The sequence below is a fragment of the Pseudoliparis swirei genome, chromosome 7 (assembly GCF_029220125.1).
Source record: "Pseudoliparis swirei isolate HS2019 ecotype Mariana Trench chromosome 7, NWPU_hadal_v1, whole genome shotgun sequence".
NCBI classification, from domain to species: domain Eukaryota; kingdom Metazoa; phylum Chordata; class Actinopteri; order Perciformes; family Liparidae; genus Pseudoliparis; species Pseudoliparis swirei.
Window position 1 is genome coordinate 12,004,385 of NC_079394.1, and position 27,855 is coordinate 12,032,239.

The 27,855-nt window shown below is 44.1% G+C and overlaps 2 protein-coding genes across 3 annotated transcripts; one reads left to right on the forward strand and one right to left on the reverse strand.

The window, feature by feature from the left end:
- The first annotated feature begins 531 nt into the window (after positions 1-531).
- zgc:114041 (uncharacterized protein LOC574425 homolog) lies at positions 532-5,097 on the forward strand. Its single transcript, XM_056420184.1, has 5 exons — positions 532-1,244; positions 1,682-1,889; positions 1,985-2,128; positions 3,019-3,780; positions 4,916-5,097. The coding sequence occupies exons 1-5, from the start codon at positions 1,194-1,196 to the stop codon at positions 5,095-5,097; spliced, it is 1,347 nt and encodes a 448-aa protein (XP_056276159.1). The 5' UTR covers positions 532-1,193.
- On the reverse strand, positions 4,037-27,793 carry gldc (glycine dehydrogenase (decarboxylating)). Of its 2 annotated transcripts, none has more exons than XM_056418933.1 (26): positions 27,391-27,793; positions 27,144-27,222; positions 22,345-22,480; positions 21,959-22,123; positions 21,198-21,275; positions 20,907-21,054; positions 20,314-20,510; positions 20,124-20,220; positions 19,872-19,977; positions 19,594-19,733; positions 18,594-18,674; positions 18,352-18,449; positions 17,553-17,637; positions 17,424-17,465; positions 17,165-17,307; positions 16,450-16,525; positions 11,537-11,662; positions 10,776-10,925; positions 9,857-9,969; positions 9,526-9,667; positions 8,874-8,985; positions 8,640-8,735; positions 8,269-8,441; positions 8,081-8,161; positions 7,261-7,403; positions 4,037-5,074 (listed from the first exon to the last, which is right to left on the reverse strand). In XM_056418933.1, the coding sequence occupies exons 1-25, from the start codon at positions 27,694-27,696 to the stop codon at positions 7,263-7,265; spliced, it is 3,111 nt and encodes a 1,036-aa protein (XP_056274908.1). In that variant the 5' UTR covers positions 27,697-27,793; the 3' UTR covers positions 4,037-5,074; positions 7,261-7,262. The 2 variants fall into 2 exon arrangements, with proteins under 2 accessions (XP_056274908.1, XP_056274909.1); XM_056418934.1 differs by having other exon boundaries at positions 7,254-7,403.
- Positions 27,794-27,855: the final 62 nt, after the last annotated feature.

A 27,855-nucleotide genomic window follows, 5' to 3' on the forward strand; every position in this document is an offset into this window, starting at 1 on the left:
CATCTAAATAATACAGTACATGGAGCAATGAATATAATATAAACTTAACAAGTTAAAAAAGTACCGGCGTATTCTGTATAAGTTCAATACTGGGGTACTTGTAATGTATTTAATGTGACTTTATACTTGGGGTAACATCATCCATCTGTTAGTCATGAAACTGCCCTCTCAGCCACCACCACAGCCGGCGTCCTTGGGCGGTGGGCTTGAACTCAGAATCTGTTCAGTGTTGGGCATTCCCCGATCCGGCACTAAAGCGAGAGGTCAGCCATGTTCCCCAGAGAAAAATTAGTCCTCCCCTCATGTCCGAATCTGATCTCTCCGCCACATGATCCAATCTATATTTAACATTTGAGGGCAGAGTTGGATGCTGGGCAGAGGTGGTCATTGGGCTGTTAGGCTCGATGAACTTGTGTCCATCCGCCATTAAACCTCCTTCTCCGTCTCTCGTAAAATCGGTGTCACGGCTACCTCGGGTCCTTCTGGCATGCGCCTGTCATCTTGGCCAACTACTCTACTAAATGTCAGAGCATGTGTTGCACTTCTGTCCTCTAGGTGGCTGTTCTGCATCCAGGTAAAGAAACAAGAGAAAACTGATGGAAAATGTCTTTTAAAATTAAAAGATCAGTGTCCAAAATGTTCATGTTCCTCTCTAAAAATTGTGAGATAGGAAATTAAGTTTATAACATTCTTAGTCACGTTCAAGGAACAATAAGTGAAACATAACTATATGACTTTTAAAACTTTCCTGTGACAGGTTGCAGTTGGATTTATTCGGTTTTTCTGGTGGAAATATTTTGCAGATTCCAAGCAAAAACAAATTTAATTTAATTTAACGCTCGAGAAAAAAGCCCAGCCAGGTCTACACACGTTTTTTAAAACTTGATATTTGTTTCACAATATTGTCTCGTCCCGCTCTCCCTCGTGTGACACCGTTGTAAACGACATCAAAAAAAAGTATTTTCTTTTAAAATCCGGATGTTGCGCGCGCTGCTGGCGCTCCATCGTTAACGAGGACGTGCGCGAGGTGCGCGCCGCTGTTTGATCTCGTCTGAACGGGCGAGTCGTGTTTGGGTGACGTGACCAAAACATGGAAGTAAAGTCTCACTTTTCTTTCTTTCTATTTTTCTTTTACGGCGTAACCGTCTGGATTTAAGCGCTTTGTCAACTTCGCCGTCGCGCACGCAAGATAAATGTGTAGCGTCAGCGCATGCGTGGAAGACAGCGTCGTAGGTGAGAGAAACGTGAGCTTTTATTTGGTACAAAATGTGTATTTCTGGTTAACTTTTGAGGCTGAGCTTAATGATGCTGTTGTAAGTTAGACCCCTCTTCTATTTTATTTTTTATGCATGTATGAAAGAGCAAAGCATTAAACAAATTCAGAAAATAATTAGTTTGAGCTTTGTGTCGTTTCATTACAATAATGAACCATTCATTAACAATGTAATAATGTCATATATGGGACCAGTTCCTCTTTTTTTTATACACTTATTTAGCTGATAATACATGATCAAATGGAGGGCTGTTACTCGTGAGGAAGTATTTTGACTCCCACTGTAGATCACAAAAATGCTCCAGACATTAAATCCCTTCTTTAAAAAAAAATGCATCTCTGTGCGTCATTTCCAAGAGCCTTTTTGAGCTTCATCCGTTTGTCGCTCGACTACCACTCGGCCCGCAGGTGTCAGTGAGGATGAGGACCAGGGGCCCCCCCGACGGAGGGTACGGCTGGGTGGTGGTCATGTCAGCCTTCTTCGTCATGGGCCTCACCGCCGCCCTCAACAAGAACACCGGCCTCTTCTTCCTGGATATCCAGAGTCACTTCGGGGTCCTGACCAGCACCACCACATGGGTCACCTCCACCACCATCGGCATGTTCCACCTCGCAGGTCAACCGACACAAGGGGTTCTGTAGCTTGAAGTCATTTGTGCTTTTTAAACTAAAGAATGCGTTATAAATGTTTTATGGTGTTATCCTTTTCAGCTCCAGTGGCCAGTGCGCTGACCGTACAGTTTTCCCAGAGGGCGGTCATCATCGTCGGAGGTCTGCTGTCAGCCTCCAGCATGGTGCTGGCGTCTTTGGGCTTCAGTCTGCCCTGGCTCTACGTCACCATGGGCATCCTGCAAGGTATAGCACACTCGGCACATTTCTAAATAACAGTCTGAGACGTAGAGATAGAGAGACCTAGAGAGGGGTAGAGAGAGAGAGAGACGTAGAGAGAGATTGATTCATACACCGTAGACACAGCTACAGATAGCAATTCAGGGTTAAGTGTCTTGCTCAAGGACACATCGATGAGGGCAGGGATTGAACCGCCATTTTTTAAAATTGAAAGACAGACCTCCTAACCACGGACCCTCAGTCACCTCTTCCCAGAGACAAGGGACCATCGTGTTCTAATGCGCTAGAAAATTACCGACACCATATTTAGAATCGCTTAATAGTAATATTGTTAAACATAAATTCTTTAAATTCCCCGTTTTCAGTATTTGGACTGTTGAATGGTGGTGCAACCTTGTTGTCTATAACATTTCATTTTTTGACTGTTTTCCTACAGTTTAAAGGCATAAAAATAATGAAAGGATTAATTGATGATGAAAATAAAGGTCAGTTGCCTAATAATCCGTTCACTTGGTTTTTCTTGGTGTTTTTAAACCCATTTGGCACACCACATTATCCTGGTAGGTGGGTTGTTTTGGGGCGGCTGTAGCTCAGTGGGGTAAGAGGGTCGTCCTGCAACCGCAAGGTTGTGGGTTCGATCCCCGCTCTCCCCATTAGTTGCAAGTCGAAGTGTCCTTGAGCAAGGCACTGAACCCCCAGTTGCATCACTGCAGCCCACTGCTCCTTAATAACTAAGGATGGGTTAAATGCAGAGAACTAATTTCCCCTTGGGGATTAATAAGTGTATATTTATTTGTTTTGAAGGTGACCACTTTGAATTAAAAACATTCTCTTCCGACCCGAATCTTCCGCAAGGAAACATGCTGGTTAAAAGTTCTCTCGTCTTCTGTTCCCAGGAATAGGCATTTCCTTCGCGTGGCTCCCGACCAACAGCATGGTGAGCCACTACTTTGCCCGCTGGCGTCCCATCGCCTTCGCCATCGCCAGCTCCGGGGAGTGCTTCTTCGCCATCATCTTCAGCCCCTTCTTCCACTGGCTGCTCGAGGCGTACAGCTGGCAGGGCGCCTTCCTCATCATCGGGGGCCTTCAGCTCAACATGTGCGTCTGCGGCGCCGTCATGAGGCCCCTCGAGGAAGCGAAAGAAAATCCGCACGTCGACGCCGCCGCCGTGCCGCCGAAGAGGAAGCCGATCTTCCAGCTCTCCCTGATGAGAAAACCCGAACTCCTCCTCTACATCCTGTTTGCCATCTTCGCGGCGGCGGGAATATTCATCCCGCCGCTCTTCCTGGTGCCCTTTGCCAAAAGTGTGGGGATGGAGAGCTACTGGCCGTCCTCCATCCTCTCCACCATGGCGTTGGCAGACCTGGCGGGGAGGCTGCTGTGCGGGTGGATCGCCAACATGAGGCTGCTGAGGAACCTGCAGCTGCTCACCGCGGTGGTGGCTCTGCTCGGCGTGGTGCTGCTGCTGCTGCCCGTCAGCCACGACTACTGGGCCATCCTGGTGTTCGCCTCGCTCTACGGCTTCCTGTTCGGCTGCGTGATGGCCATTCACATCATCTCCATCGTGGACATCGTCACCCTGGAGGGCTTCGACAGCGGGCTGGGGCTCTTCATGCTCTTCCGGAGCATCGGTGGATTCATCGGTCCACCTGCTGCAGGTGAGCAGATTTAGACTGGAGGAAAACGAGGAGGAAACGTCATGCCAGGTTTTTGGGATTAAAAATAACAAACGGAGCGTAATCTTCGTTGTCTGTGTCGATGAGCCTTCACTCCTTTGTTTGACCACTGCATGTTTTTCATGCGGTGTGAAACTATGATGGGCGGAGTCTGTCAGACTGGAATACCTCAAGAACTATTGGATAACTTTGATTACAAAACAAAGTGTTCAATTGATCATCCAAATACCTGCAAAAGTAATCAGAATTATTTATTAACCAAGTACGTTGCACATACAATGAATTTGACTCGGTGAAGGGGCATAACAATAAACATAGAATAAAACAATAACATTGTTTGAAAAATTATAAAAACAATAGGCATGGTAAACATTGAATTGAATAATGAGATTCAAACATTAAACTAAGATGGTGAACACGGTCAATATTATCCCTGCTAAACCTCGGCATGTTATTATTGTACCGAGCTACCCGTCAGCGCTGGCAACAAGGCTGCTGTACGCCATCGTCTTTCAGAGGGCGGCCCTCAGGAACATTTCATACGAAATGCTCGCCTTTTTAAGATTTCAATCATACACATTCTATTTCAAGAATGCATCTTCCAATTACTCCAATTACAAATATCCATCAAGTTAAGAGTGACGACTTGGAGAAAGCTGAGCAAGTAGCACCTTGTTGGTGTCCCTAGAATTCACCAAAGATGGGAGAACCCCTCGTACAGTAAAAAAACATGGCAGACATCAAATAATAGCCTACTATTATCTGTGCCGGGTAACCTTTTTGAACCTTTTTTCAAATGGTTCCTAGTAATTATCGATATATTTTAGATATTTTTTTCCTTCCTTTATATTTTATGATATGACATGAATTGAGTTTTACTACAAAATAAAATGTCATAAAAAGATGTTGCTAAAAATGTCCAACTTTCATCATAAAGTATTGATAATATAATAATATAACAGTGGTAGTATTAAATCAAAAATGTCATGGTATCGTAAGAGTGGCACAAACTTCTCACTGCAGACGGTCTTACACGTGTAAACACACACTTATTTATTGATGTGATTATTTATGTCTCGCCCCCGTGTGTCTTGTGTTCCTTGTTCCTGTGTTGCAGGCTGGCTGGTGGACCAGACGGACGACTACAGCTCCGCCTTCTACCTCTCGGGCGTCTGCATCATTTCATCGACGGTGTTCGTCGCCCTGGTCGACCGCCTGGTTCAGAGGAGAAATTCCGTGGGCGCCAAAGTTCATCGAGAGGTCATCCCGGACGACTCTGAAGGGGGAGGAGTCAAGTGAGACTTTTGTTTTTAGGATCTTGACCTGATTATCAGCCCGAGGAGCCAGAATGAAGCATCATTATTTTCTTAAGACATAAGTGCAATATATACCTTTTTGAAGCCAATGAGAGACTTTAAGAGGTTAAAAGATTGAAGTAAAGGATGCAGATAGGTTTATTTTACCCGGGAGTGACTATTAATTGCAGGTTAGCAGCTTAATTGTTCTGTATTTTAATCAGCAGAAAATAGAAAATGTTTTAACCAAAGAAATACTCTAGATGTGGAATGATTTAAAGTTTGTTTTTCTTTTAGTCCGTCATGGTAAATACACCAGGATGTTTTTCAAATGCCTCTTGCTCGTCTCATTGGCTGTCGAGCTCTGTCAACGGAAGACGGATCAAAGGCTGCTGTATTAATTTTGCTTTATGATCATTGTTTCTGTTCGGTTTTAAATTAATCTAAGAGAAGGTTGAGCCTGTCTGTTTCTGCTCCTCTCAGCCTTATAACCACAATGCTGAGGTACACGTATTAAAGAAAGACACTTCAAGCACAAATGGATCAAAGGAGGAAATGGTGCATTTGTTGGACACATTTTTACAGCCTCAGTGTGGCTTGTTGGGATTGTAATGTGTGATATAACATGCAGCGCTGTGGCACTGAACAATAAGAGGCATCAGTTCATACTTGATACGAAGATGTTGGTTTTGGTCTTTGTTGACCAGAGGAAACCTAGAGACGAACAGATTGATCCTGTAACGTGCCTCAGTAACTCTCGGTTTTATGACTTTAATGTACATATATTGTGTGCAATTAAATCCGTTATTCCTGTGCAATAATGATGAAATTCAACTTGGTAACTTAATGACTTAAATATGGATTTTCCTAACTTTATTTTAAAGTACTATAACTATAGTACACATGCAATTTGAAGCATTAATTTCCAACTTTGTCGTCAAGGAAATAGTTAACAGATTCCATCCAAGGAGTGAGTCATCTTTTTTTTTTTTTTACTTTGAGAGACTTGATCTCTTTAAGTTGTCTCTGATTTGTTCATCTCTGTTCTTGTCAGTAAAAATGCATTTTAAGAAATCACTGCACTGATGGTTAACACATTTTCGTTTATCATGTCTCATCTGCCTTTAACTTTTTCCAATGTTTGGCATTATCTTCACTAGCTGTTCGTATTTAACACCACTGTACCAACGACACCTCAGCGCTACAAGGCTGTACGCCGTTTTTCAAAGTGTGGCCCTCAGGAAATGTTATACAACCCCAGAACTTAAGTAATGCATGCCTTATAATGTAAAACGACAGCCTCACATACTGTACCAAACATGTGGTAGAAATCAGTGAAAATATACTGTGGCCATTGAAAGTCATAAAGATTATAGTATATGTATCCCAGTAATTTTACATCGATTAGATTTCTTTTTTCGCTTAAGGCCATTAAAAAGGAAATATCTAGGTATGGATTTTGTTTTCTTCAATAAGGTCCCATATAACTTCCCAGTGTGTCCCTGAAGTGCTTTTCACCCACTTGTCATCCACTTTGCCACCACTAGGTGGCAGTGTTGCAGTTTGCATCTTACCCGTCTTCACAATCATGAACACACTTAAAGACAAATGTTTAATACAGTGGTCTCATCTAACAAAACTGTTTAGTTTAGAAAATAATGCATTTAAAGTTTAGACAACCCTCATCTACTTGGTCAAAACACATTGAAACATTTTACACAAAATGAATATTAACAAAATCCTACAATTAAAAACCTGTTTTGTCAGACTATTTGGAAAAAAGGGAAAGTCGAGGAAACTATTTTACACAACAGTATTGAGCCACAGAGGGCTTTTTTTCTATAGACGTTGGGAGTCTAGAAATTGAAAGATTTACTTAAAATACAGTTTCAGGTGTTGTACGTAGCGGCCTATGTGTGTAGAGGAGGGGAGGGAGCACTTATTCTGCCACCTGGAAAGCAAAACGTGCACCTTTGGTCCATTTAAAGTTGGAGGAAAAAAAAGCGTCACTCCTCTAAAATAGGTGAGATCAGTAAATACCTAATTTGATTAAACATCCTATAATAATAAGAGGCCAATTATTCTGGAAGTGTGTATCCTCCCCCACATTTTCACTGAGCAAACAAGAAAAAGTCTGTAAGATTGGAGACATTGGGATACAAGGCACCTTTATGAGGAGGCCCTCTTCTCCTCGTACGGAGACTCGTAGGCCTCCATGGGCGGGCAGGTGCACACCAGGTGCTGGTCCCCGTAGATGTCGTCGATCCTGGAGATGCTGGGCCAGAATTTGTTCTCGGGTCTGATGAAGGGCTGTAAAGGGAGGATGAATGTGACAGTAATGAGACTTCAAGGAAGTTTATCAAAAGGTCCTCTGGAAGTACGCTTTAAAATTACTTTAAATCTGATTTTTAAAAGGTCTCGTTTATCCATATTACCACATTGTGGTTGTTGTCGTTTACATCCACGTCTGTCTAAACTCGCATGATCAAAGTTATTTGGGTCAAATTGTGTAATTAGCATACGAGTTATGGCATAAAAACAAGTTTGTGGTCACAAATCGACTCAGTTAATCCTTCAAAACAAAGTTGAACAAATTTGAAGAGATTCCTTTTGTTTTTCCACAAATTTGGTGCAGGTTTTAACTATTTGACCACTTGGTATTCCTATCAATAGCCAAAGATTTTTTGTGGCTGGAGCACCCCGAATGTGTGAATTGGATTTGCCTCTTCTGTCGTGGGGTGGAGGCAGAAATCCTAGACATGGATATTGCAAAACATGCATCTGCATGACCAAAACCATTTGTGTGGTTATAGTGTCGGAGATGAAATTATGTTAATATTGTATTGTCAAACTAGAGTTAGAGATGCACCACAGATGCATTCTTACTTCTGACCACTAGATGGCGATACAGCCAGCGACGTCCGGAACACCTTTAGAGCTACAGAGGGGTTGTAGCTGCGGTTATGTAATGAAGTGAGGACGCTCACCAAGGGGAAAGCGGCGTGCTCCCTGGAGTAGGGCCGGTCCCAGGTGGAGGACGAGATGCAGGCCAGAGAGTGAGGAGCCATCTGCACACACACACACACACACACACAGGAGGAGCTTTACGTTGGCGTCTGTGAGGCATCATTTCCATCTGGTACACATGGACTAAAATCAAAAGGCCTTGGCGTACCTTGAGCGGGTTGATGCGAGAGTCCATCCTTCCCTCCTCGATGTCGGCGATCTCCTGACGGATACCGAGCAGGGCGTCGCAGTACCGGTCCATCTCGGCCTTGTCCTCCGACTCCGTGGGTTCGATCATGAGGGTGCCGGCCACCGGCCACGACATGGTGGGTGCATGGAAACCTGGACAAAAAGTCCTCAAATCAGAAACGGCTTCTATGTGTTATGATAAAAATCAATAACATTTTAATCTAAATTGTGTTTTTGTCCAATTTTGTTTTGAGGATAGAGGATTCTGTATATTCAATGGCTTCCAAATACTGCGGTATATTTTGTGCTACAATTGAGGAATGGGATATAAAGGGATATCATTTGGCGTACCATAATCTTGCAGCCGCTTGGCCACGTCGACGGCTTCAATATTAGCCGTCTTCTTGAACGACCTCACGTCCAGAATGAACTCGTGGGCTACAAAACCTGCTCAGAACAACACAAAGAGCATCGGGAAGTTTAACACAAGCTTTGGTTTTCTTTGAAAATCAAACACAGACACCTTTGGAGATGTAAAGCGTCCGTCGACATGCATTTAAGAAATGACTGCTCTCACGGCCGTACCTTTCCTGCCTCTGAAGAGGATCTTATAGTGACTTTCCAGCCTCTTGGCCATGTAGTTGGCATTGAGGATGGCAATCTCCGTCGCGTGAAGAAGTCCTTTGGCTCCCATCATCTAATCACAGAAATGATGTTAGCAGCGATATTCGTATCGATATCATTTTACGTTCAGAACAAACTCTCTTAAAGTCTGGAAAAGTGCACCGTGTGTCACTTAGCAACACTTCTTCCCGATGAACATTTCAGTTCATGGAAGTCACATGACAGCCAGGGGACTTTAACGATCAGGTGTTATAACAAAAATGCAGAAATAAGGTTTACGTGCCTCATAACTAAGACAAAAGAGAAGTCTCCTTTGACTTAATTGACGTTTATTCTCAAGAAGCACTGAAGAAAGAATTTTCACAAATTGAGACGCAATTTCATTTCCTCAGCCGATTCAACTGCTTTGCAGGAAGAAAAGGGGGCGGGGCATCATTGATAAAGAAGAGTCTCATCCAAATACGTTTCCCATCCTCCTCCTGCTTTGACTTCAGCATTTCCCTAAATACTCTCCTGTGCCTCGTGGCCTCCATGCTCTCCGGTATCATAGTGTGCGTCTTGAGAGAGAGAGAGAGCGAGAACACCACAACACTAAACAGTTTGACTATCTGACCTTGATGTAGGCCCAGGAGATCGGCAGGATGGCACTGGAGCCCCAGGGGGCGGCGCTGATGGTGCCCAGCGAGCTGCTGGCGTTGACCGCGTGCATGGGAACCACGGGGTGGCTCGGCAGGAAGGGGGCGAGGTGGGCCTTCCTGATGAAGAAGAGCGCAGGATAATGTCACGAGAACAGACAGAAGAAAAAAAATGTCCGTCACTCGGAGGAGTATTCATCGTGTTGCTATTCACAGAATAAACAGACTAAACGGTCTCCTCCGGGGTTACAGTGCACCGAGCAGCAGCAGCGTATCCGACTCCTCACCACTGCCTCCAGTCTGACTTACACTCCAATTGGCCCCATGCCAGGGCCTCCTCCACCGTGAGGGATACAGAAGGTCTTGTGCAGGTTGAGATGAGAAACGTCAGAGCCATAATCTCCAGGACGACACAGACCAACCTGGAAAATGAAAATAAAGTCACCATTTCTACTTTTACTAAAATGTGCCAACATTGAACTCATAGCAGTAAAGACAGTCATCTAGACTTTACAGATTTATATATATGAACAACACGTTGAATCCAAGTTCTTACAGGAAACGAGTTGAGAGCGACATGAAAGCCACTACGCAACATTTTAGCTGCAGCTTTACCAATTCTACTGAAAACAGCATAATGTACAGCGTGAATATTTAGGGGCTAGAACAACGAGTTATGCAAGATAGACACTTACATGAATAACTCAAAAACACATGCAAACGTGACATTTAGTTGCCGCTTCTATCCAAAGCGACTAACACAGTAGACACAGCTGCAATTCAGAGTGTCTTGCTCAAGGACACATCGACTAGGGGCGGGGCCGTGGAAGAGGAATCGAACCACCAATCCGCTGATTGATTGATCTGCTCACCACTGATCCACAGGCGCCTACAAACACCTTGAATAACCTTGTTGAGAATATTTTGAATATCTTAACCCCAGATTCCTCCTGAATTTGATCTGCCCGGTTAATCACGTGTCTGGGTACGGACAATAAAAGAGGGCATGAAAAGTCAGAGGGGACAGGGTCTGCAAGTCTGTCAGTGATTTGTGGAGGTGACATTATCTAGATATCATAGAGACTAAAGGTTAACTATTTACAGCATGATAACACACATCTATAAACCTTTATCCCATTAGCCTTCAGTTTGTACATGCAAGCGTTTTTTAAAAGACATTTTCTACGTCGCAGAACAGAAACCTCGTGTTTTCAGCTCCCTCGCTCACCTGGGCGTTCATGTTGGCGCCGTCCAGGTACACCTGGCCTCCGTTCTTGTGGATGAGATCACATACGTCTCTGATCTGCTCCTCAAACACGCCGAAGGTGGACGGGTAGGTGACCATCATGGCGGCCAGGCTCGCCTTGTGTTTGTCCACCTGGAAGAGAATTCACGAGACAACATCATTTATAGGATTGGGGGAACCGACCAGAACGTGACCCGGAACTTCAGAGCTGCGATAAATATATAAAATCAATACCCGCTTGGTTATTTGTACTTTTAGGAACTCTTATGGTGATCCGCAGAGATAATGAACAATCCAACGCCTACAGAACCAGAACCGTGGGTTTAAAACACTATCCTGGCCAGCAGGAGTGACGCTTAAGATTATCTTTAATAGTGAGTATCTCTACTCGTGAAAAGGTTCTTAAATATTTTAATAAATATTAAAGTAAAGTTGTGCTACTCAAAGACAAAAATTATTGTTGAAATAAATAAAAAAAGGGAGCAGTTCCTGGGATATCCAGACTGTGTCTCTTATATGGGTCTAGCTCCAGAAACTATTGACAGTATAAAAATAAAAAAAATTAAAAGAATAATGAGTTTCATAAAGATTTTAAAGCCTCAACCCAAAAGATAACTATGGCGATATCGTCACGCCGATGTATGGCCTTCTGGTCCTGATGCAACATTACACAGCAGCTTTGGACCCTCGTATGCGTGTGTGAGTGAGAGAAACCAGTCGGATGAAACCGGTCCAGCCCTCACCAGTGCCTTGAGGTGTGCCATGTCGATGTTGCCGTCCTTGTCCACCTCCACCACCTGGACCTTCATGCCGGCCATCTGAGCGCTCGCCGGGTTGGTGCCGTGGGCCGACTTGGGGATCAGGCAGACCTGGAGGCAACGGGAGGAATATCAACGTGGAAGAACAAAAAGAGCAGAGAGAGCGTGTCGTAGCCTCGGAGGCAAATTGTCCTATTATTTAGTGTGCGTAAAAAAATCTATGTCTCATTATCCAAGATCAGCAGAACACAACAGCTTCATATCAAGACTACAGGAGATGATTTATTACAATGCATCCCATTTCCGGACAGAAAAATAAACCTAAAGAAGTCATGAAGTGACATTTTAAAGCTAAAATATAGAACATAAATTAATTTAATAACAGTGAGCAAGTGGGGGTTTGACCTAAATAAGTATGATGTGCTGTTATACAGTAGAATACATATGAAAAACATAACGTCTTGATAAAAAGGAGCAGGACTCTGTGTTGGCAGAGGCTGGAGCTCTACATCTGCCCTCTGGCACTGATCTGCAACCTGCCTGCAGGTCACTAATTGATTTTATACCTTATTAGGGCGACCCTTTTGCAACTCGCAGGAGGAAACTGGGTCACTGAGCTCGGGGGCGAAACCGACTAATGACTGACCGGGAAAACCCTGCGGCGCATGTCACACACGGTGACTTGCAGTTCCCGAAGTCTTTAAATCACCAAATATGGAACCTTGAAAGCAGACGGCCTATAGTGGGATCACAGCGCTTTCAGCCCCTTTGTTTGCACGCCGCTGTTAGTTTGGACCTTGACTGTTTCAAGGGATCAGGCCACTATCTAAGATGTGCTGCTGAGGGAGTCTTAAAAAAAAGAAAAGAAAGATTTACAGTACAGGAGAAATACTGAAGTCAGCCATTCTTTAATGTGTGTGTGTGTTTCAAGTTTCAAGTTTTTTATTGTCACATCCCCTTTTATACAAGTATAATCGGTTCGTGAAATTCTTATGTGCAAAACACCCGACAGCAGTAGCAGACTAAAAAAAGAATAAGAATGAGAATAAACTATACAATATCCACACAAAAAAAAGAAGGAAGTATTAACAATATATATATAAAACAATGTAATAGAATATACATCATGGCAATATATATATATAAAACAATGTAATAAAATATACACTTTTTTTGAGACTATATATATATATATATACATACAATATATATATATATAAACAATGTAATAAAATATACACCATGGCCATAGATATTCACAGAATATGTTCTGGTGTGTAGTGTTAATGAGGGTCTCAGTCCTTGTTCAGCAGCCTGATGGCCTGACTGAAGAAGCTGTCCCTCAGTCTGTTTGTGCGGCACTTGATACTGCGGTATCGCCTGCCTGACGGTAGAAGGGTGAACAGTTTGTGGCCGGGGTGGTTATTGTCTTTCATCATCCGTTTGGCCCTGGCCACGCACCGCTTGGTGTATATGTCCAGGATGGAGGAAGCTCACCTCCAACGATGTACTGTGCCGACCGCACCACCCTCTGTAGTGCCCTACGCCCAGGGCGGTGCAGTTCCCGTACCAGACGGTGATGCAACCTGTCAGAACACTCTCGATGGTACTGGTGTAGAATGTTCTGAGGATGCGGGGCCATGTTGAATTTCCTCAGTCGCCTAAGGAAATACAGGCGTTGTTGGGCCCTTTTCACCACGTGAGTGGTGTGCGTGGTCCATGTGAGGTCCTCGGAGATGTGCACGCCGAGGAACTTGAAGCTGCTGACCCTCTACTGCAACTCCGTCTATGGAGATGGGGGTGTGCTCTCCTCTCCGCTTCCTGTAGTCCACGATCAGCTCCTTGGTCTTCTTGGCGTTGAGGACGAGGCTGTTCTCCTGGCACCACTGTACCAGTGATCCAACCTCCTCCCTGTAGGCTGTCTCGTAGGTCGCCGGTGATCAGCCCCAACACTGTTGTGTCGTCAGCAAACTTGATGATGACGTTGGAGCTGTGCATGGCCGTGCAGTCGTGGGTGTACAGGGAGTAGAGGAGAGGGCTCAACACGCATCCCTGAGGGGCTCCCGTGTTGAGGGTCAGCGGCTCTGAGGTGGTACCGCCCATCCTCACCACCTGGCGGCCCGACAGGAAGTCCAGTATCCAGCTGCACATGGTAGAGTGCAGGCCTAGACCTCTGAGCTTGGTGTCGAGCTTGGCGGGAACAATAGTGTTGAACGCTGAGCTGTAGTCCACAACCAGCATTCGCACACAACAGTTCCTCCCTCCAGGTGGGAAAGGGCGGTGTGAAGTGCCATGGCAATTGCGTCGTCGGTGGATCTGTTTTGACGATATGCAAATTGCCATGGGTCCAGCGTGGCAGGCAACATGGAACAAATGAAGTCCTTGACCAACCTCTCAAGCATTTACTGACAATCGAGGTGAGGGCTACGGGTCTCCAGTCATTCAGGCAGGTTACCTTGGGGTGTTTGGGGACAGGCACAATGGTGGACATCTTGAAGCTCTCAGGAACAACAGCCTGGGACAGGGAGAGGTTGAAGATGTCTGCGAAGACTCCTGCCAACTGGTCTGCACATGCTCTGAGGGCGCGCCCGGGATGTGGTCGGGACCTGCCGCCTTCCGGATGTCCACCCGCTTGAAGGCTCTGCGCACGTCAGCCTCTGAGATGATCAGCAGGCTGGTCTCCTCGGCGGCGCTGCCTTGCGGGCTGCCGTTCACGTCGAACCGAGCAAAGAATGTATTTAGCTCGCCTGGGAGGGAGGTAGAGGAGTTCTCTTCACCGCTGGTTTTCCTCTGAAGTCCGTGATTGTCTGTAGCCCTTCCACACACCTCTCACGTCATGGCTCTTGAGCTTTTCCTCCACCTTGTTCCTGAACTCCCGCTTGGCAGAGCCAATGGTCTTACGGAGGTCGTGGCGGGCTCTTTGTATTCCGCCATATTCCCGAGTCAAGGCGGTGTTACGCGTCGGAGTGCAGCGAACATCGCCATTTATCCACGGTTTCTGGTTGGGATAAATCCGAACCGACTTGGTAGGAACAACGTCATCTATGCATTTCTTGATGAACCCGGTGACTGAGGACGCGTACTCACTGACGTTGTTGTCCGACGCGACCCTGAACATATCCCAGTCAGCACGTTCAAAACAGTCCTGTAGCATAGACTCCGATTGGTCCGACCAGCGTTGCACTTCCTTCACAGCGATTGGTTGCTGCTTAAGCCTCTGCCTGTAGGCGGGAGTAGTTGGATGGAGCGGTGGTCCGATTTGCGAGCGGTGGGCGGAGGAGGGCTTTGTATCCATCCCGGAAGGGAGTGTAGCAGTGGTCGAATCCGCTCCCCTCGTGTTGCTTTTATGTGTTGGTAGAACTTGGAGAACTTTCTTCAGGTTCGCTTTGTTGAAGTCCCCGCCACAATGAAAGCAGCCTCGGGTGTGCCGACTCCTGCTCGCTGATCGCCCGTAGAGTTCCTTCAGCGCTATGTCCGTGTTAGCTTGAGGCGGAATGTACACAGCAGTTACGGTGACTGCTGTAAACTCCGCGTAGCCAGAATGGTCGACACATGAGCATTAGGTACTCCAGGTCCGGGGAACAGAACGACTTGAGAGTATGTACATGACTTTGGTTGCACCAAGATCTGTTTATCATGAGACATACCCCCCCTCCACGATCTTTACCAGAGAGAGTCTTTGTTCTGTCCGCGCGGTGGACGGAAAATCCTGCCGGCTCGATGGCTGAGTCGGTAACCTCCTCCGACATCCATGTCTCCGTAAGGCAGATGATGTGTGTGTGTGTGTGTGTGTGTGTGTGTGTGTGTGTGTGTAGGGGGGGGGGGGGGGGGTGTCTTATCCTCGAGGTACGGCCAATCGGCACGGGACTGACGCACATGAATTTCTAACCAGGATACCTGAAACATGTTAATCCGAGACGTCAAAATGACCCGTTGTAACCTCGGAGCAATAAAAGCGTCAGTAACTCAGATGGATCGGCTTTACACACGGTGGCTTATGTTCTCATGCACTTTATTGACCGCAGTCAGGATCATCAGTGACCGCAGAATCAAAAGGAACTCCGAGAGAGATAAGCCACTCTTGGATATCAGCATCGCGACGATGGATTTACGTCCAAGAGTTCTTTAATCTCATTGAAAAACAGGGCAGTTTTATTTTTCAATATAAAGGTTTGTGTACAAACTGAGGCTTCATATATTTAAATGTCTCTTTCAGGATGCGTTGGCCCCTTTAAATCGTCTCTTTTGACAAGTTGTAATGCAGATGATGATGAAGTTTTGGAAACACAACCTTTTTGTTGCCCATTAGATTGATTGTGCATCATAAAGTGACGCTACAGTCAGCAGATTGTTATCTTATCTTTGGATAAAAAACATTCAATGGTAACAAAGCCCTCCTCCCACCAGAAGTGACTTCTCAATTCGTGAACTTTAGAGGTCTAAAGCACACAAACTAACACCTAATTGCAGTTTTCTGTGGGTTTTTTTGGCACAAAGAGGTTGTAGTTTGATGTGGATTTTGGGTGAGACTATTTCTCGGATGGATGCAGTGACCTGTAGCCTGCTGCTGGCTGTAATGTCATATTTAAGACAGATGGACAATGATCCACCCAAGTAGGCGTATACGAACTCATCCAATACAAAGTGGTCTTGCTCAAGATGCCACAAATCAGTGGACATCGGAGCCCTGCAGTGTGTGCGCTATGCATTGGTTTAATTCAGTGCTATGCATCCTCTCATTAACCCAACAAGGCAAATATGTGTATTTCTCAAAATGTCAAACTGCTCCTGGGAGTACATTTATCTTATTTCCAATCAATCCACAGAATCAGATACAAGATTGAACTGTGATTAAATCCCTTTAACTTCCACACTGATTCACACAGTCCCACACTTACAGTTCTCGCGCTCTCTCCCTTTGAGTTCAGGTAGGCTTTGATGGCAGCCAGGCCCGCGTATTCTCCCTGAGCACCACTGGAAGACAAGACAACACACACACTATGGTCATGTACTACTACACACGCACACACACACACACACACATGCCTCAGCACAGTTCAAAGACCAGACGACAGACATTACCAGAACAGGGGAGATGGGATGATAAACGTACCCAGTGTGCGGTCCATAATCTCTCTGCTGCTGATAAAGTTGTGATAGAAAGCATCTGACCAAGTCTGAAACCAACTACTAAGTCCCAGACACAAAAAGGGAAACTTTGTTTTTCACTTTTAAAAAATTAATTAAAAAAAGACCTGGCTTCTACTCATCTAGCCTCAAGAGTTCTGGTAACCATAAAATCTATATTTTATCAAAGAATGATATCAGGATGTGCAAATATTGAGCAAAATTGTAAATCACACATCATTAAACCCACGTTGAATTAATCCATTAGTCTCATGAGGTTATTCTGAATGACTTTAGGGGGTTTATATTATGTATACAAAATGAGGAAAGGCTTTAAATGTGTTAAATAATGCAGCTGGAAATTAAGCATCACTTTATTTCTGTGAACTAAGAATAGAGATGTTTCAGAGCTGGACATCAGGGTCTAATGCTTGATGAGTTTCCAGTAGAAGCAGATACAGGCTGCAACATAAAAGAGAGTCTGACCTGTTTGGCTGGAAGGAGATCCGGTCGTAGCCCGTCACTTCACAGAGGTCCTTCTCCAGCTGTCTGAAGAGAATCTGGTAGCCATCCGCCTGATCCAACGGCACGAAGGGGTGGATGTTGGCAAACTCCCTCCAGGTGATTGGCTAAAGAGGAGAGGGGAAGAGCAGTGAGTGGGGAACGCTTGAAACTTTCCCAAAACAACCTCCGGGTAAGCTTGAAAGTGAGTGTCAGGTGATCGAGTGGGGCTTTGATGACTCACCATGAGCTCTGAGGAGCTGTTGAGCTTCATGGTGCAGGAGCCCTGAAGGAGAACACAGTTTACCATCACAGAGCTCACACTTAGAAATTGTAATAGTTTGAATGCCTTTGTGAATGGGCTCGTACTAACCAGTGGGATCATGCTGTGGACCAGGGAAATGTCTTTGTTCTCCAGGCGCTTCATGTAGCGCACAATGTTGGTCTCAGAGTGATGACTAGGTGATTAACAGGGAGACAGAATTAGGATCAACTGATTGCCCAAAAAAACCAGACGTGGTCAAATGTCCTCCTCAGCAAACGACTTAATGGTTTTGCGAGCATGTCACAATGTCAAAGATTAAATGGAGGACTTCTAATACATTGATACCAGACTTATTTTTTAATGGCACTAATAAAGATAGTTTCTCCACATTTAGCAGCCAAGAGAGATGCCCTTGTACAAGGTGTACTGCAAACACAATGTTCTTGCTTTTTCCCCAGGAACAGCACATCCTATACTCCAATAAATATCTTAATGGATTGCCAGTTGGCATTATGACAAACACCAGCTGCAGGTTTATGGAGGCAAGATGGGGTTGATTACATGACGTTTGTTTAAAAAAATGCTAATGTTTTTGGACCGTTACGGTCACTGTTCAGGATGCAAATATAATGTTAAATTAAATTTCAATTCAGACAATCATTAACAAGTGCAGTTTGGTTAAATGTAATATATTTCGTATTGCCTCAGAGGGCTTTACAATCTGTACAGCAGGCCTTCAGAGATTTAGTGGTCAGAGCGCTGTGTTTGATACCAGACAATCAATATGGAAAATCAGAATCTGATATTTATGGCCTCAACATGTCATACAGACATAAAAGAGCCATTAGTTGTTAGTGCAGTGCTTCATTATGTGCGTTAGGGCTGCAACTGAACCGAGAAGACCAACCTGTTGAAGATCTGGTGCATCAGGTACGGGCTCGTCCTCTTGAAAGGACTTCCCATGATCCCGTTCACTTGCTCGCCCATCTTCTCAGCGATCAGCTCCTGCAAGTTGAGCATTTAAAATACAACATTTAAAAAAAAGAGGAAGTTTTATGTTAAAGCCACTTCTATAAATAACAGAAGAAACCAATAACTACTTTTAAATAACAGATGAAATGTAAATGAGTGAATAACAATTCAACGTACTGCTGAAGATTCACAGCCAAAGACCCAGAGCAAGTCATCCAAGTCCTTCTCGGTCACCATCTCGTCCAGAGAGACGCCCAGCTGGTGAGACGGGGAGAGATAAAGACGGTAAAGACAAGTGTTTAACAGCACGCCTCGGATCTTACAGCCTCCATCTTACATATGAAGAAGGTAAACGCAGTACAATTCAGTTAAAACAGCAGTTTGTATCAACAGCGTTGGGGGGGGGGGGGGGGCTAATAAACCAGGAGTAGCCAAACCCATTTCTCTATACTTTATAGCAGGATTATAGATTAGGTCCATCAAATGAAATATCTTGGTCTGAATTTAAATGACTTAGCCCAAATATATTGGTTACAAATCATTGGGGGAAATTCTATATTTTTTATATAAATATATATAGATTAAAGTTTTATATTTAATATATATTTATTATTATTATTAATAATATATATTAATTATTATTCTTATATTAATTATTATTAATTTAATATTAATATATATTAATTAAGGCACTCATTAATCTCTGAGGGTTTCTATTAGCAAAGGAAGTGGTCTGAAAAAAACCACTTATTTCCTCAACTTTTTTTCCATTTATCTAGAAATCATCAGTAATTTACAGACCCAAGATACATATTTCACAAAGATAGCCTTATTTGTTGTTTTTATTCATTTCCAAACACCTTCTATTGTTTATTTATGTTGTTAAATGGCTTGTGGTTATAAAGTTGCTGCTGGTTTGTTAAATCGTGACCGGGTCCGTGTGTTTGTTGGCTCTGGTGATGCCCCGTGTGGCTGCAGTCGTGGATGTTGAGGAGGTGATTGTGTGGCATCACGTTGCAGTTTGTGGTGATGTTTCAGGTTAGTTGTGTCAATTTGAAAAGCATTGCTTTCAATGTCGGTCCGAAAAAAGGTCCCCCACCCCCCCTTGATGACCATTATCCTGTTGCTGGTTCAACAGCTGGTACTCCACTGCTTTCCAAGAACACGCTCTCCTCACCACTCCCTCGGTGTAGACCCTCAGGTTTATCTGCCTCTGCACGGCTCTTTCCAGGATGTCTTTGGCCGCCACGCTGCAGCTGATCTTCAGAGTATCGAAGAACATCTCACTGTGCAGACGGTGTCCTGCTCGCTTCAGGCCTGAAACAACAAGACATTACATGCCGCACAGAGACACCTGAATACATGTTTGTTCAACTATAAACGCAAGTAAAAACTGGATAATTAAATGGGCATTAATAAAAACTTAGTTTCAATCTAAATATCCCACAAATGTACCTTCAGCCAGGATCAAAGCAGCATTGTGTGTCCTCTCGGCGATGTGTTTGAGTCCCTGAGGACCGTGATACAGAGCAAACATAGCAGCCATGTTGGCCAGCAGCGCCTAGGAGTCACAGGTAGAACAAAAAGGGATGGGTTTTTTAAAGTTTTTAAAAACACACAATTACCCAAAACATTAAAAAAAAAAAAAGATCTAGATTGACACAAATTCTGAAATAAGCATGTACAAAATGTGAAGCTTCTTTGTACCTGTGCAGTGCAGATGTTGCTGGTTGCCTTGTCTCTGCGAATGTGCTGCTCTCTGGTCTGCAAGGCGAGCCGGTAAACCTCCTTACCAGCTGCATCCCTGAAATTAAAATGTACATTTGTTTTTTTTCAAACATTTTAAGGAAACTAAATCTTTTAGTTCCTCAATATCGTGAGTTGCCGAGTGTCTCACCTGGTTACTCCGACCATTCTGCCGGGCATCATGCGGATCAGGTTGTCTTTAACGGCGAAGAAGGCGGCATGGGGGCCGCCGTACCAGAGAGGAACCCCGAACCTCTGGGAGCTGCCCAGTGCGATATCGACGCCAAACTCCCCAGGAGGACGCAGCACGCAGAGGGCCAGCAGGTCGGTGGCACAGCAGGCCAGCGCCTAGACGCGGAGAGAACCCAGAACACAGGCAATGGACACAATTACACTTTGGCCATTGAAAAAAAAGCATCCATTGTGACTAATTTGGAGCATGTGGTTTGCCGTCAGGCAACATATACAGCAGGGTTAAGCACTTCCTGTAAAACAATCCTGATAGGGGTTTTATGCAGAACCCCCCCCCTCCTCCATTAAAGCCAGTTCGTCAATGTAAATATACTACGGTGCCATCTGCATAGAACTTTAAATCAGAGCTGCAGTGAAAAGGGCAAAAACATTCAGAGTTGAAAATCGAATTCAAATTCTTTTGATGCAAAGTAGTCACAGACTTGCAGAGTCGCCCGAGAGCAGGGTTTGTTTTGGGCTTTTACTTTGGTTACTCGGTCAAAGCGGCCTCACCCCTCCCTGGTGGGCCCGGTCCACGAGGGCCGTGAAATCTTCCACCTGGCCGTCGGTGTCTGGGTACTGGAAGAGCACCCCGCTCACATCTTTCCCGGTGAAGTCCATCTCATGAGGAAGCTTCAGCACCGTCTTCACCCCGATGTAGCTGCAACACGACGGTGGAACAAAGAAATGAGGGGAACTAAGAAATATTGGTATACAATGATGTATCGTTTTCTTTTTCTTGTTAACCCAACTGATTTCTTAACGTAGCACTCGTACGTTGGTCGATTGGATGCGAATACGTACTTGGCCCTGGTCTGCACCACAGCGATGGTCTGGGGATGGCAGCGGGGGTCAATGTAGAAGGTTTTTCTTTTGTTCTGTCTGCGAGGAGAAAAAACAAATAACTCGTCACATACACATCATTTAGGTATTGCAAACGCATGCATTTGGTCAGCTAGCTACCTAATGTAGTTAATATGGAACTTTCCATAGCCAGAATACATGGTGCTAAAGAAAGAACCGTCGTATCCTGGTCCACGACTTTAAGCGAAATTCAACAATATATACAATTGTATCATAATATAATACATTCCCTTATATAATATCTGGAGATGTATGAGGGGGGTGGGCGTTGCCAACAGTGGGAGGGGTAACATTAACAGTATTCATGTGTGTGTATGTTTGGGGGTAAGCATATATATGTTAATATGTGTGCAGGCTTTTGCAAGTCTACCCATATTTATTTATTTATATATATACATACATACATAAACACATACATACATATTCTTTTTTATTTGTTATTTTTTTGTCTGAGTACCTTTGAATAAGTTCAATGTGTACATCTTTTCCTTTGCATGTGCATATCTCGAAAAACCAATACAAGATTTGATCACAAAAAAGAAAATACATGCGTTTCGTTTCCTCTGGCGGCCAAGCTGCATTTATTCCTGAAGTTATCATCTTAAACTAATATGATTTGATTCCACTGCACAGGAGGAGGAGAGGAGTAGTAAAGATGGTTTTCCACGGCTCGTCTGTGTGATCCTCGTCTTGTAAACTACCTGTGGCAGAGCTGCATGGCCTCAGCAGCAGCCGTTCCCTCGTCGAGCAGCGACGCGTTGGCCACGGGCATCCCGGTGATGTCGCAGATCATGGTCTGGTAGTTGAGCAGCGACTCCAGGCGACCTTGAGAGACCTCGGGCTGGTAGGGTGTGTACTGAGTCACCCTGAGGAGGAGGAGGAGGAGGACAGCAAACACACGGACACGAAGCATTTCATGAGAGCTCACCAGTCACGAGGCTTCCTATCGAGGACACGATGCTCTGCAGCGGATACGCTCCAAACGAGTGACTTAATTAGATGTATGTGCAGAAGGGCAACAAGCGCCCTGCACGGTCACATTTCCATGAGGTTTCTTTTTAAGTGAGGGTCACCTGAAGTCACTCACCAGCCTGAATTCTCCAGGAGATTACGCTGGATGGCCGGCGGCACCAGGCAGTTGTAGTAGCCCATGCCGATGTAGGACCTCCAGACTTTGTTTTTTGATGCAATCTCCTGTAGAGTGTCCAGAATCTCACTCTCACCTGTAAAAATATGTCATTTGTGATTAGAATTTGTTTTTGTCTTGGCTTTATTGAGCGGGACACAAAGAGAGAGGGATTTGTTTTTGGCTTAAAGTAATTAAGTAACTTCCAGATGCATCCGTTAACATTCACCGGATTAAAAAAATAGAAACAGACAACCAGAAGGCCCTCCGTAATGCCAGAGCAGCCTATTACTCATCAGTAATAGAAAAAAATAAAAACAACCCCAGGTTTCTCTTCAGCACTGTAGCCAGGCTGACAGAGAGTCACAGCTGTGAGCCGAGCATTCCTATAAACCTCAGTGGTAATGACTTTAATGAAAAGATTTTAACTATTAGGGACAAGATTAATATTCTCTTGCCCATAACCAGTGCCAATCTGTCCTCAAGTGGAATGGCCTTGGAAACCGCTGTATGCCTGGGGTGTATATTTTTGGCTTGGCCTTGAAACCTGTATATGCCCTAGTATTATAGGCTTTCTCCCATCAACCGTGACCAATTATCTTTATCAATGTGTCTCTGCTAACAGGCCCTTCAAGGTGGCTGTTATTAAACCTAACCTCCCTTCCTCTCAGATCCTTGAGAAGGTCATCATAATAGTTTATTTGAGAAATTTCAATCAGGATTTAATGACCTCTTAATGGCAGCAGATAAAGGACTCCTCTCTGTCCTGGTCTTGCATGACATCCTGTTACAGAGACTGGTTGTATTTGTAAACGATGACGCCGACGACCACCAACGTTAATCACGGAGTTCCACAAGGTTCTGTGCTTGGACCAATTTTATTTACCTTAGACATAAAAACATGGATGACCTGCAACTTCTTGATGTTAACTCAGACAAAAACCGTAATTTTAATCGGCCCTGAGCACCTCAGAGATCAATTATCTGGTGATGTGGATTCTGTAGACGGCATTGCCTGGCATCCAACACCACTGTAAAGAATCTTGGCGTTATCTTTGATGACTTGTCCTTTAACTCCCACGAAGCAAATCTCAAGGACTGCATTCTTTCAAAATCAGGCACATCTTGTCTCAAAAGATGCAGAAAAATTGGTTCACGCGTTTTACATTTTGAGACTGGATTACTGCAAGGTCCCTCAGTTGATCAAGAATGCTGCAGCTCGTATTTCTCACAAACTAAGAAAAGAGATCACATCACTCCTGAAGCTCCTCTTTTATGGAACCAGCTTCCACCTTCAGTCCGGCAGACACACAGTCACCTGTTTAAGAGTAGACTTAAGACTCTTCGACAATCAGGTTCACCTGGTCCAGCCCCTTGATGCTGCTATAGGCTTATAGCTGCGGGGCGTTTTTAGGATGCACTGGCACCTATCTCTTCTTTTTCTCCTTCCTTAAGGATTTTTTTTCATCTCACAATCACTTAACTTTCTCCTCTTCTGATGACTTCACTTTTTTCGGGACATCGGTCCGCCGGACCGCCAGACAGCATGAGAAATCTCTGGATGGATCGTGGAGGTCTCCCATCGTGGAATATACCTACTATGAACTATTCATACACTCGTCATATTCATTGAATATATTTTTTAAATCTATCTGTCCCTTTGTACACATTACATCTATTGCATCATCCATCCTGGAGGATCCTCCTCCTCCTCTCTCTCTCAGGTTTCTTCCTCTTCCCTGAGTTATTTTTTTTTTTTTTCCTTTCTGGATGTGGGTTTTTGGGGCAGGGTCTGATGTCACAGATTGTAAATTGTAAAACAAGACAAATTTGTAATTTGTGAAATTGGGCTATACAAATAAACTGAATTGAACCATACAACGGATGCATGCGAGCAAAACCACAATTATTAATTCTTCAGCAACGTAATTAGAGACGTCTACGTTTCCGTATAATGGCATCAGTTACATTTATTAAATCACGAGCAGTCCCTGAGATAAAACCTCACGGGCGGAGAGAGGGAAGTCAACTTTTAGGATATCAGGCAATATTGATTCTGATCTGGTACCGAGTTGAAGAATATCAGATAATATTGGTTTTAATATTGGATTATACATTAAAAACTACCCCGTTTCATAAGTTTGCATGCATAATAAAATCAAGATATGCAACAGAAGCTGAAGAACAGCGTTGTGTCTTTCATGCAAGGACTTGTCGTGTCAACTAATAATAATAAAAAGAGCAGTGTGGCATGCAATGCATCACACACATACTAACCCTCCTACTGTATCTAAAATTATTGTTCAAATTACAACAGAGTATACAATTTAAAAAATGTCAAATGGGGGGAATTAAAAATGGCATTGTTTTCTCATCCCAAGTTTAATTGTAACATGTTTTTTCCATCTCAGACTTTGCCCATTGTTTCTTTCCTGATGGTTATTTAGCCTCATTCCTCATTCTGTAAAGAAGCTTTTGTCAATAAACAACCAGCCTCTGAGATTCCTTTGGCCTTCCTGGCTGCCTAGCAACGCCAAGGAATGGACAATACCGCCCGTCTGAACCGAGAGCCCCCAACTAACGACAAAGACACGTCCAAGTTTTTGGTGGCGAGAGGGACTGTAGCCAGTATACAAGTGGATATTTACTGCTGCCACTAAACAGTCCATCAGTCTGGGAAGTGGTGAATCGGCTAAATTCAGCACACTAAATAAAGAAATGTAGCGATTTAAAGATCCTCAGCAGGTTCAGGGTGAGCCGTTGGTGTGTGTGTGTGTGTGTGTGTGTGTGTGTGTGTGTGTGTGTGTGTGTGGGACGGCTTTCCCAGGCTCCTGGACTTCTACAGGGCAGAATAAAGGGGGGGAAAGCCTGATTCAGAAGCATCCAGGAGCTCCATTGTTGGAGAGAGAGAATCCCTCGCTGGCTTTTGTGAACTGAAGCCCTCCGAAAGCTGAACAAGCAGAAAACCAGCACGGCCTCCAGTTTTGTTCCTTCAGCACGGCTCGTTGCGTTATGAAACATGTCAGATTCAGAGAAGGGCCGGAGAGAGAGAGAGAGAGAGATCAGAAGGACGAGGTGCTGTGGAAACGTTGATACCTGGTGATTTGATTATGACTTCTGTATTGTTCTTCTTCTTTTTTGATGTTGGGTTCTCCAGTCGATCTCTGGCGTCTCACACCAATTATCTCTACCGTCAATTCCATGATGCAAGTATATGGCTGCAGAGTTATGCAATAGAGCCGCGTCAGCGTTTATTTATCATGCACAATAGCACAAGGTGTCTCAGCACACCTCACAGTATACTTTGTCAAATAAAGTCGATGCTAGGGTTGCATTATAACTCAATTTGAGGTGGTACTATATTGTGACATGACTATATTTAGAGGTGAAACATCAAATTAACTTTACTTTGAAAATATATTTGTCTTTTCATTTATATTTTCTGGTTTAAAAAAAAAAAAAAAGGCTTTGTCTCGTTTTTTTCAGCGATGATTTAAATACTTTGAGTTTGGATTAATATAACTGTACATCATATTTGTAATCGATTACATTGGACAGACATATTTTTTAGTAAACAGTAAATTAATTAATTGAGAAAACATTCACCAGATTCACCGATAATGAAATTGATGTTTAGTTTTAGCACTTTTTATGTTGGACAACATTCTGCTAATTGCACACAAACCGATTAAAAAGATATACAAGTTGTCACGTACATCACGTTAAGCCTTTGTTTTACATATTTTAAGAGTTTTGCGTCAGGTAACCAAAAAACAGAACGGATAATGTTGAAAATCAGTTTGATTGTTTTAATGAAATATTGCATTTATTTGGAATAACGTGATACGATCAGAAAGATTTTATCAATTAACATTAATTAACATATACCTCCCCACACCTATTGTTTCTTTTAATGGTGCACACCTTCATACATAACAGCCCCATTTTAAGAAATTAACATAAGCCTCCCTCAAAGCAGATATGTGCAATTGTATTACGCAAGTCAGTTCTCATGTATTCATCCTTCACATCTGCTGCTTTTACAGAGGGCTCAACTCTAAAAAGCAAATTTACCTCAATGCCTCATCTCTTCCATTGACTGAAAAACACCCCATTTCTCAGTCTCTATTGTGCGTTTGTTGATTTCCTTTCAAACAAATAAAAGAAACACAAACTAGATTAACGGGTGATGAAATGCACACAGTGCATCTCTATAGGAGAAAAGAAGAAGAAAAGCGCATCCAGGCGAATCCCCATGCACAACGTACCCAAGTCACCTTATTAGGAAGCCCCTCGGCTGTGATGTAATGTGAACGCTGTAACCAGATTGAACTGGACTCGGGAACTCGGAACTCAAGGCTAAACTTTACACTCCAGTTGCCATCCTATATGAGCAGATCGGCTTCCCAACAGGAAATCGGTGCCGCTCGCCGAGTTTCGCAAAAACAACTCCAAATATGTTCAGAGGAAGAGTGAAACTGGGGAGCGCGCTCCGCGGACACAATTAGAGCAGCAACCTACATGCCAGCCCCTCACTTGGCTTCGTTTCATGCGGAGACAAGCCGCACTGTGCCATGAACACAACGCTTTTTCGCATGTTTTTTTGAGGGGGATATTTAGCTTTTTATTTGTAAAAATTTAAACGGGGGTTTTACACAATTGCGTCGAAGGCTTGACGTCACAGACTTTCGCCGCATACAATTATGTAATTTTAAATTAATAATGGCATTAAAATTTTTTAAAAATGAAGGTAAACTTACAGATTGGATCATCCATTTTCAGACTCCGCCGCATTCGGATGGAGGACGGAACTGTGTTTTCGATCAACTGGTCGAGTGACTGTGTGGGGGGGACATACATATATATAACAAGGTGCAATCATGGCTCTGAAATGGCGAATGAAATCAACATAGTGCTCAAACCAAGTGATTTGGCTGAGCGTAAAATGGGGGAAAGCGCGTTTTTGCGCCCAATTTGGTGGGGGATGAGTCGGCTACAGAATCTTACCTCGACTCCCAGAGCATCCAGCATTTCTCTCTTCTCCCTCTCACTTGGACCAATGTGCCTCTCCGAGAAATCATCATGTCGGGGTAATATTCTCTCAATCTGCCTGGAAGAGGAGGAGGAGGAGGAGGCGGCGGCTGCGGTCGTCCTCAGACCGCGGGCTGTTGTGAGGAAGGATGCGCCGCTGTTTCCAATCCCGGACTGAAGTTTCCAAACCACGCGGCTCTTGTCACTCAGACGCCTGCACGGTGCGCCGGCACTCACCGACCTGGCCAAGAAAATCCCCCAGGACTTGGCGCAGCTCTGCATCTCTAAATCACTTTGCGAGAACAAGTGTGCAGAAACTAGAGGAGAGCCGCTTTTTGTGTGTGTAGTTGTTCACCCCCACTGAGACTACTGGTGCGATCCCTGCAGGAGACTCTGCCAACTCCTTCAAACTGCAGAGTTTCAGCGACTGCACCGTTGCAC

Coding starts and splice junctions, on each gene's coding strand:
- zgc:114041 (XM_056420184.1), top strand. CDS start 1,194: ATGTGTAGCGTCAGCGCATGCGTGGAAGACAGCGTCGTAGGTGAGAGA. Junction 1,890..1,984: donor CGGCATGTTCCACCTCGCAG/GTCAACCGACAC, acceptor TATCCTTTTCAG/CTCCAGTGGCCAGTGCGCTG. Junction 2,129..3,018: donor CACCATGGGCATCCTGCAAG/GTATAGCACACT, acceptor TTCTGTTCCCAG/GAATAGGCATTTCCTTCGCG.
- gldc (XM_056418933.1), bottom strand. CDS start 27,696: ATGCAGAGCTGCGCCAAGTCCTGGGGGATTTTCTTGGCCAGGTCGGTG. Junction 8,736..8,873: donor CCTCTTCAGAGGCAGGAAAG/GTACGGCCGTGA, acceptor TGTTCTGAGCAG/GTTTTGTAGCCCACGAGTTC. Junction 8,162..8,268: donor CTCGCATCAACCCGCTCAAG/GTACGCCAAGGC, acceptor GTGTGTGTGCAG/ATGGCTCCTCACTCTCTGGC.